At 34.0% G+C, this 9,967-nt stretch overlaps 1 protein-coding gene across 2 annotated transcripts; it reads left to right on the top strand.

Annotated features, from left to right (window-relative positions):
- The first annotated feature begins 8 nt into the window (after window positions 1-8).
- eIF2Bbeta (eukaryotic translation initiation factor 2B subunit beta) lies at window positions 9-9,599 on the top strand. 2 transcript variants are annotated; one of them, XM_067117491.1, is made up of 8 exons: window positions 9-224; window positions 1,179-1,265; window positions 1,735-1,831; window positions 3,222-3,436; window positions 4,676-4,832; window positions 5,853-6,047; window positions 7,722-7,900; window positions 9,168-9,599. In XM_067117491.1, the coding sequence occupies exons 1-8, from the start codon at window positions 190-192 to the stop codon at window positions 9,238-9,240; spliced, it is 1,038 nt and encodes a 345-aa protein (XP_066973592.1). In that variant the 5' UTR covers window positions 9-189; the 3' UTR covers window positions 9,241-9,599. The 2 variants fall into 2 exon arrangements, with proteins under 2 accessions (XP_066973592.1, XP_066973593.1); XM_067117492.1 differs by lacking the exon at window positions 1,179-1,265 and having other exon boundaries at window positions 71-224.
- Window positions 9,600-9,967: the final 368 nt, after the last annotated feature.

Raw genomic sequence — 9,967 nt, 5'->3', positions numbered from 1 at the left:
AGGAATAGAAAGAGCAAGGGAGCCGTTTGAAAGGCAACTTCCATCTCCTAGTACTACTAATACTAAATTGAACCTATCTTCAGAAAATGTTATTTTTGACGTGAATGTGAATGTCGTGTGTAATAGCCTATGCTTGACATATTTAAGGGATAATATTGCTTCTAGACGGTATTCTGATTAGTTCTAACGATGGACGACGAATTTATCGATAAACTACGTTTAGAGTAAGTAGAATGTGCGATATAATGGTATCCTAGAATGTAGTGTTACGTTTAGCGGAGACCAAAGGCTGCTGGGGCCTGTCTTGACTTGAGTTTTGCCCGAGGTCAAGCCATCTCGTGTAATACTATTTAACGCCTCGTCAGAAGCCAGATAATTTCCCTTCAGGTTATCTTTGTTTCTATTTATTACTAACCATTATTGTAGCCCAAGTGCATACCACTCGTTATGTTTCCCCTTTCGGACAAGGCCAATTATCCTATCGTTGACCCATGGGAAACAGGTTTTTTTGGTTGTGCAAAACGAAAGGTCAGAAATGCACAAATCACAACATTATCAGTTAAGAACATTCGCAGTTCATATGTTTCCTTTTTAAAAATTAGCTTATATAAATAGGCCTAAGTAGCCTACAGCATGAAAATGTAGCAAGGACAGTAAGAGGGTTTTACTTCAGTTTTCACTTGTCTAGAGTGCTAATTTATCCCTGACCAGAGGGACCAAAATCGCCCAACTAACTCAATATTGAGTGCCTTAAAAGGTATAGCCCCAGAGTAAAATACTGTAATGTATGCTAACCTAACCGAATCTAAGGCAGCACCTGGGGAAGCTTTGACCCGTCAGACACCCACCCATTTCCAAGGAATTAAGATCTACATGTATCCAACAGTATTAGCTTATGTAGGTCAAAGCATTAAGATTTAGATCTTATAATGTGGATATAATGACTGCAACAAGTAGTGAGCATGAAATAGCTGTCTATGACTGTCATCCTAAACCTGTATTGCATTTGTAGATACTTCTCAGGGTCAGTGCATTGTTAGGTTGTGGTTACTTTGTTGGTGATTCCAATACTGGATTACTTATTCAGTCATTTTTGGGATGTCATTTATGAATGCAGTATATATGTAAAAGTATGGATCTAAACTTCATAATACAGTATTTTTATTTCTCCAAACCAGGAAGTTTGATACTGAACAGATCAAAGCTGAAGAAAGCCTGGAACTGCTGGAAAAAATTGTTTCTGATGGTCAGTGGGAGACAGGGAGGTAAGCTTAGAATATAGATACCTGGTAAGCCATTAATAGTTTTTTGTTTCAGTTGCAGCATTACTCCTTGAAAACTTCTAATTTATTTTTCCAAGATTGAAGGTATCTGAGAGGGATGGTGTAAAACTGTGTATCTATCTTAATGATTCAGTAGCAAAGTTATTACCTGTTTAGTACAAGGATAAATTATGAACACTGCTGAAGGTTACATTTCTTTTTATTTAGTGGCACCACAGATCAGTGTAAAAGAACTTTTGGTGCTGGCCTGAGGAAGATTTGTCAATGAAATATAATAGTGGATGCCACAATAAGCAGCTTGATTTGTTACCCATTTCAATTTACTGTTTTTTAAAGTTATCACATAAGTGAAAAGTAGTTTGTTTTCCATATATTTTTGCAATTATTATGTTTTTCAAAGTTTACATGAATTTATTACAGTAGTAAAAAAGGAAATTTCTTTTTATTTTAGCCAGTTGCTGAACTTGTTACGTAATGTGGGGACAGCAGTTATGGCAAAGATGCCTTGGGAAACAACTCCATGTAATATGGTACACAGAGTCATCAAAGTAAGCATTCTATTATTTTTGCAACAACAAACATATTTTGTCAGTAATGGATTTTGTCATATGTAACTTGAAATATTCAATATTCATCCTGTTCATACAGTGGGGAAACCTCATTATTTTACTTGTGCAACAAATACTCAGGAGATGGAGTCATATTGGAAAGGAAAAACATTTCATCTCACTTTAGTATATGTCCCCTAAGGAGGGAATCTCCAGCTCGTTGTGTCATCAAGTATTGTTACGGGAACAAATCCTGATGATGTTCCCCAAGAGAATTAAAAGGTACTGTATTAAGGAACTGATGACTGTGTCTTGTGTTCCTCTTTGTCAAAGGACAGAGGAGGACGTTAATGATTACAACTGAGGTACACACTGGACATTTTAGTGAATTCAGTGCCTTCAGGAATGGTGAAGTTTGAACAGCTGCTTAGGAGATCAGACAAAAATGGTGGCAGGAAAAGTTCCCAAGGAGACTTTACTGTATAGGGTGGTAGATATACCAAATATTCTTAGTCATTTCTTACCAGAGATGCAGGTCTTCTAAGAGCCATCTCCTAGAGTCACCTTTACTGTACTTTCCATTGATGAGAAATATGTACCTCATCAACGGGGGCAGATTCATGGAGATAATACTTTTGTTCAGAGAAGGAAAAGCCAGGGAGGTCCAGAAAATGTGACAGGGTCTGGAGAATGCACCCTGCATTGCTGTTATGATGAATAGAGGAATCTTCCAGTAATAAACTAAAACAGATTAAATAAACTGTAAGGTTATGGCATTTCTCACTGTAAAGAGACCACCGTATGAAACTAAAGTAATGTTATTGGTATTCAAAATTAATACTTTAGAATTATCATGAGACCATCTTGGCCCCAAAGCCAGCTTGATCGAGGAAAATCAGTAAGGAAATATCACACAAAATCTTGTTCCTAGAAAAGAGGAAAGCATTTTACAGTAAAATCGTACTTTATGTGAAAGTTTTTGAATAAGGCTGAATCCTTTTAGACAATTTCATGAGATCCTAGAAAGATATGTTCGTTAATTTTATTTTTAAATTACTCTATAATAGTAATAATGATTTAAATAAAGGTTTTTATGTCATGAAAAATTTAGATTCTTGTAAAGAATTTCTTTGTGTTGAACTTTTCTTTCATATGGTCTCTTGTTTAGGAAGAGGCTTTTGTGTCCACAAGTTCCGTACTAATCTTTCAGAAACCTTATTATTTAGAGGGTTTATGTCAAAAGTTTATGAAATTATATTCATTCCACATTTAGCAATATTAAAATTTAGTATTTTTATAGCCATCGTTAAACATTAAATATTTGAATTTTCTGTTTTTGTTATTCTTATAGGCCTATGTGAAATTTTTTATTTCTGGAACTTTGTCTCAGATTGTTATTGATGAATACAATGCTTGTCGAGGAGCGTGTGATGGTGGGGGTGGACATGGCATTTCTCAGATGGTGTTTGGTGGTCACATAGTCTCTCAGCTGATGTTTGGTGATCCCACAAGCGGAGATCTTCCAGAGTGCATGGAAGTATTCCCAGAGCTGAAAAATAGAGTGCTTGAGGCTATTGCAGAACATAAAGCAGAGATTGAACAGAGGTGAGTTTACAGTCATTAATATGATTCAGACAACAAAGGTTAACTCTATTTTTATTAGTATATCATGGGTTTTTAATCTTTTTAGATGAAATTTAATCTTATCAGTGAGTAAACTTATGCTTTTATGAGGGTCAGGTTTTGAAGACTCCTGCACATCCATGTATTATGCAAATCCTAAGCTTTTACACATTAGATATCCACTAGACTGCTGACTGTGAGTGGATGTGACAAATTTATGATTGTGTTTAGTTCAGCTTAACAGTGTTTGCAAACTCATAATGATATAAATGAAAGTTGTTGTAGTTTTCCATATAAAAAAGTCTAAACTCGCATAACTTACAACATAAAGTTGTAGACAGTGTTCTTAATAAGCCCAGAACTACTGTGCCTGATGTTCCATGCCTCAGCCATAATCTAGAGGAAATTTTTAATTGATTTACATGGTGAGGTATATGTAAACAACTAGCAAAACAAACTGTATATTAGTCAGTTTCAAACACTTTTCCCACTGCACGTTCACTGTGATTGGATGACTCAGAGTATATACACTTCTTTAGGTTACCTTTGATTCAACATGTTTTTGAATCAAAGCTGTTGTCAGTTTTTGGAGCGTAGAGTGATTATCCACAGCCAGTGTCATTAAAGTATCAATCTTGCTTGTGATTGGCCATTATATTTAGATTAAAGCCTGAGACTTTTATCCTCTTTACAAAGCTGCTTTCAGTAGTAGTTTGTTGTCCCTGACAAATTTTTTTATGGTGTATACCAGCAGATGTTTTCCTGGTTAGCAATCTTTCAAAAATGTCAGTGGTAAATGTGTAACTTCCATATATGCTGGTCTCAAGCCCATTTCTTCTCATCAATAATCTTCAGAGAAAGGGACCAGTTAATTAATGAGTCTCACAACTTGAGGGTATGAGGGATACTTGTAGAGTAAAGGCCATTTTGTGTAAAGTAGCATATGTAAAATAGGTAGAGGTGTCTGTATTAAGGGAACATATACATTATTTTGTTTTCGTTTTGTATGTGTGAAGTGATATTTCTGCTGGTTTTATAGGTGAAAGTCTACATTTTCTGGGTACAGTATTGCATGAATATACTGTATTAGCATTTTTCAACTGTTTTATGATTAAAGATTTATGCCATGAAATCAAAGAAATTTTTTTAGTTCAGAATACAGAAGATAAAGAAGTTGTTATATGCAGATTCTTTTCTAATAGAAAATTTAATTTTATACAGCCAGTCGTTGATTGCAGAACAAGGAGTAAGCAAGATTCATAGTGATGAAGTAATCATGACATGTGGAATGTGCCCCATGGTCCTTGCTTTTCTCACAAAAGCTGCGAAGAGACGGAAGTTCCATGTCATTGTTGCAGAGTGTGCACCAAAGTACCATGTAAGTTCAGATTATTTTATTTGGGATGAATGTTACCCACTGTTAAAGGTAGCTTTATCTTTGCTGGCATAGGCATTCAAAGTGAAGAAGATTGCTTGGCTGACCTGGATTGGCCTGTTCTCCATCAGGTGTGTCTCGAATGTCTTAGTTATTGTCAGTGTTCTTCTTGCCATATTTAGGATGGTAGCTGGTTTAGTCTCCCTGTGGGTGCCAAATAAATTCTTCATACAGTTTAGCAAATGTATACTCAGTTTATGAAAGTAAATTTTCAAGAATTAGGTTAAGTTAGATTGTTTGATGCAATATATATATCCATGAGTTCTTGAAATTTATATTGATATTAACACAGTAAGTAGGTTCATTTCTCTCTAATATAACAAATATTATGACTCTTGGAGTTATCTGCTCACAATTCTGTGGATTTGTTAATGTATGTATAGAAGGCAGACGTCATATTCAAGTTTCAGCCTTTTATTAATAAAGCACTTCATAATGGATTTCTTGCCTGGTTGCTTGAAAAATTCCTAAGTAAGTTTGAATGCAAATAGTAACTAGTTCTGTTTAAGTTTAATTTTGACAAGGAACATAAGCATTTGACTGGTTATTTGTTCACCTGTTGTGACTAGGTATTTCACATGCTGGTATTCTACAGATACACAAATTAATTACAAAAACTTAGCTTGTACAGTAAAACGTCAATATGTTTTATGATGGATATAGTGGGACAGCTGATTGATGGAATATGATGGATTGTCTGAGTCTGGATAGATAGTTGTCCTATATAATGATAGTGTACACATTGTACTCTTACTTTCACTTTTCATCTGTGCTCCTTGGTTTCTTCCAACCAAGCTTTCTAACTTCTTTAACTGTACCATATGGAAGTGTAACTAACTCATGTTAAATTATTTCATAGTAGTAATACACCTCTAATACCTGTACCAATAATGATAATAATGTGCTCTTTGCTCTTTTGACATCAGTTTTTATTCTTATATATATTGTTATTAATTTTAACAGGGCCACAAGATGGCTAAAGCCCTTTGTTCAGCTGGTATTCAAACTACAGTTATCCAAGACTGTGCAGTTTTTTCCATGATGTCCCGAGTGAATAAGGTTATCATTGGCACCAAGACAGTTCTTAGTAATGGAGGAATCAAGACCTTTGTTGGGGCTGCACCCTTAGCTTCAGCTGCACGATTTTATTCTGTACCAGTAAGTTATAGTAACTGGATTTTGTTCCACATGGTTATCAGTAAAATAAATATATTGAGCTTAAATGAAAAGCTGCATGCTATAAATTATTTTGCCTTTTAACTAGTGTTAAAAAGGGTTAGAATTGTACTTTCAGTACTGGAATTATGAGTTATAATTTTGCTGTTATTGTTCGTCAGTGATCAGTGCTTAAATTTTAATTTTAAATGGTGCTTTTGGAATGATAACGAGTTTTTTTATGCCAATGGTTAAAAGATGTAAACATAATAGTTTGGAGTGACATACTTTACCGGCAAACTGCAGGTAAAGTTTGTATGAAATACAATATGTATTTTAAAAAGCATTAGAAAAAATAAGTTTATGTCTGAAATACTGTATCGTATGTGGTTTATAAGCTTTTCTACCTATTTAGTACAGAAATCTTTTAATAGTTAAAAAAATCTTGATACATTTTAATTGTTTACAGCAGTTCTTCACAGATTATATGTTATGTATAACTATCAGCTGATTTAGATAAATGAATTTCACCTCAAACCCATCAATGACAATAGCCCAATTTCTGGTCTTCTTGAATTTGTCTTGTTAGATGTACACAGCCTATCAAAGGGTATGCACACACATTCAGAATACTATCCTTTCTGCCCCTGGGGGCGATTCTCACGTCAATTCCTCCTGTCAGTCAGAGAAAAGTTCTTGATATTTGCATTCTTTTATTTCTTAGTGTGGGAGGGGGGGCAACATGACTGGAACTCAGTCCTTTGGATACAGTAGCAGAGGGCGAATGTTATTCGCTTTAGTGACGGTAAGCAAATTCATCTCTCCATCATGCTAGCTCTCCTCTTTGTTTATTTTGATTGTTTGTTTGTTTTTTTTTGGGACATCTTACTGTACATGGATATATGGTGGGCTACACTCCTTCAGCTTGCTAATAAAAACTTCGGATTTTAATATCATCCAAAAGATTTCAGACTCCTTCTTCCCTTAAGAGCCTTGGATTTGTGAAGCTTTTGGATTGTGCTGTGGGACTGATGAGTTTTTATTGGAAAAATAAGATTTAGTTTTAAAAATTTCTTGTTTCCTTTTCAAGATGACTTAAGAAGAAACATGCAGATGACTTACCATAAAATATGTCTCTACCAAATTAGCTCATAATTTTTAATAAAAGGATTATCTTGTAGCTAAATGGAAAAGTAGACACATTATGGCTTGTGAGAAATAACAATCGTGGGTGCTTCCAGTTGGATACAGTTCATATCCTTACTTCATATTAAAGGGAATATTAACATGAGTTAACAAAGAATTTATGAACTACCTGTTTATCTCATATGTTTAGCAAAAATCTTCCATTTCTAGAGTTAGATACCTGTATCACCTTGTAAGTCAAATGTTAAAGTAGTAGATTTTTGATGGAAGTAATTTTATCTGGCAGATTTAGGGTGTGTTTGATGTTTCTTCAAAAGGTAAATTGGTACTTGAGCTGTAATTCTCTGTTTATAAAAGAGTTCATTGACATGTAAAAGAAGTTTGACTAACTTTTGGATAATCCATATTTTTTTATTGTTTTGATTTCTTAAAGTCTGGTATTTACTGTTGACCATATGTGTCACATTAGACATGTTATTTATAACAAATATCTCTGCATAAGGCCTTACTAATGGTTTTATATGTTCTCAGCTCTATGTTTGTACACCAACATACAAGTTTAGCCCTATAGCCTATGAGGAGGTAAACCACTATGGAAGTGGAACGTTAATTCTTCCCAAGGACTTCAACTTACCATCCTCCATTAATGTTGTGTCTGCTCAGTTTGACTATGTCCCTCCAGAAAATGTGACAAGTTTCATCACAAATAAGTAAGTAGTCAAAATTTTCTTTTTTAACATTTGGATCATGCATACATTTCAGGTTTATGTTGATTGGTATAACCAGCATATTTCTATAATTATTGTTACAGGAAAATAAGATTTAGTTCTCCGTTGGATTATCACATGATGCAACGGAACAACGGTTTTATTTTGTTGCCATGGTAAATAATTTGCATTTTTATTGTGGCAATAGTATTGTTGTGATAGACAACCTTTACTGCTGGTTTGAGATATACAATATACCATAAAATCCCATGAACATGAATGAGAAAGGAATATATATTCACCCAAAAAGAATACTCTTAATGGAAAAATAAAAGAAAAAGCAACAATTCCGGTTTGACACAGATTTTGGCAGAAGTGTAATGCTCTTAATCTGGCTTTTTCGTGTCAAAATATCTTCCTTCTAAATGATCTCTTTCCTTCATATTTAAATCAGTATGCAATCACAGTATTGGGATGTAATCAGGAGAGCATTATGTTCAAATTTGTAGTATAGAATAATGCTGAACTAAAGTGGACCATATTTGTATGTGCATTACTTTACAGTATACTGTATAATATGTACCTCAGCACGCTTAATATTCACAGCAGTTATATCACTACGGGTATAAAGTAATGTCCTGTATTGATTCAGTACATTTTGTTTTATTGCTCAGTACACATACTTCTCTGGTGTTTATATTTGAATGACTGCTGTGGTGTAAAATTGTGGTATACTTGAGGACCAGAAGCTTTAGGAAGGTTAATCTTGGATTTCCTTAAAATTGGTTACGAATTAGTCAAGGTCATCCATATTTTCAAGTCATATAACTTGAGCTACCTGTTGTTCTCTTTCTCTAGTAATCCAATTTCTAAGGTGAGATATCCACAATGTACTATTTCAAAGTTAGTTATAAATGATTTGTTTAACCAGACCTCTGAATGACTCTTGGCTAGTCTTATTAGAATATAAGCTTTACTTGTGTATGATCATTTGGTTAAAAATAACATATAAGTATTTATCAGGTAAATAACACTTAAATGAGCTGTATAACTGTTTTTCTATTTTACCTGTTAGTGAATTAATTGTCATGTTTCTGGTAAATTGAATTGCAAAAATAAAGCGACAGTTTTTTGTCCCTGGTGCCTTAATCATTGTTACAAAATTGCCATAATCTGAGGTTGGACAAGTGTTGATGTGTGTGAGTATTCCTTTGCAGATTGTTTTCAAGTAAATGAGCTTCATTACTTACTAAAGTTTTTTCTTTTGCAGCCGAGGAATCGCTCCTTCGTATGTTTATCGACAACTGAGTGAACTTTATCAACCTTCATCTTATGATTTGTAATAGATTTTATCATTTTTCTCTCTATTATATGTCTACATTTTAGTATTTGTAATACGAAACAGACTGATAATGGATAGCTGTCCAAAGTTAAGTATAAAGAGCTTGTATGCTTTTGGGTTAAAAAGTTTTACATCTCTTTTGGTGATAAGAAGTATTTGAGAGCAGTTTAATGGTATAGCATTTTTTTATATTCTTCCCATTTGAAAGAATTAAAGACATTTTGTTTGTTTTCTTAGAATTTTTCACACAAAAAATTTTTCTCTTGCTCAGTGATGACAAAATGGGAGTCATAATCATTTTAAATCTTCAGACTGTATTTTTATTACCATTCTGCCAAGTAATAAAGTTCATAGTTTTGATTTTTTGTTTACCCTTGCATGCCACTTTTAGAGTGAGGCTTTGAAAATATATACAAATGGAGGTAAAGCAAAAGATCAAAAGCCTATTGCATTAATATAAGAATTAGTTAGAGGAGGATGACCTATAAGTTGCCTTACGTTCAACAAACTTCATCCTCAGCATGTTACTAACTGTGACATTATCATGGTCCAAATATTGACCATGATTAGCAGCTGCTTTGTTTTGCATCAAGGACAGATTATGTTTATTCAAATTACAGAGGCTAATGGAACTGGCAACCCAATGTCCATCTGGAGCCAAGGGCCAAAGATCATAAGACAAAAGAAAGAAAGAAAAATGATTGGACTTCAACTCTAAAGGAGTAAAT

Source organism: Macrobrachium rosenbergii, chromosome 15 (assembly GCF_040412425.1).
Source record: "Macrobrachium rosenbergii isolate ZJJX-2024 chromosome 15, ASM4041242v1, whole genome shotgun sequence".
Classification (NCBI taxonomy): Eukaryota; Metazoa; Arthropoda; class Malacostraca; order Decapoda; family Palaemonidae; genus Macrobrachium; species Macrobrachium rosenbergii.
This window is presented reverse-complemented; position numbering and strand designations above follow the sequence as displayed.

What these genes read in the sequence shown, in the direction of transcription:
- eIF2Bbeta (XM_067117491.1), top strand. Translation starts at nt 190, where the DNA reads ATGGACGACGAATTTATCGATAAACTACGTTTAGA. An exon ending in ATCGATAAACTACGTTTAGA is followed by an intron (nt 225 to 1,178) that starts GTAAGTAGAATG and finishes TCTCCAAACCAG; the next exon opens with GAAGTTTGATACTGAACAGA. An exon ending in AGTGTGCACCAAAGTACCAT is followed by an intron (nt 4,833 to 5,852) that starts GTAAGTTCAGAT and finishes TAATTTTAACAG; the next exon opens with GGCCACAAGATGGCTAAAGC.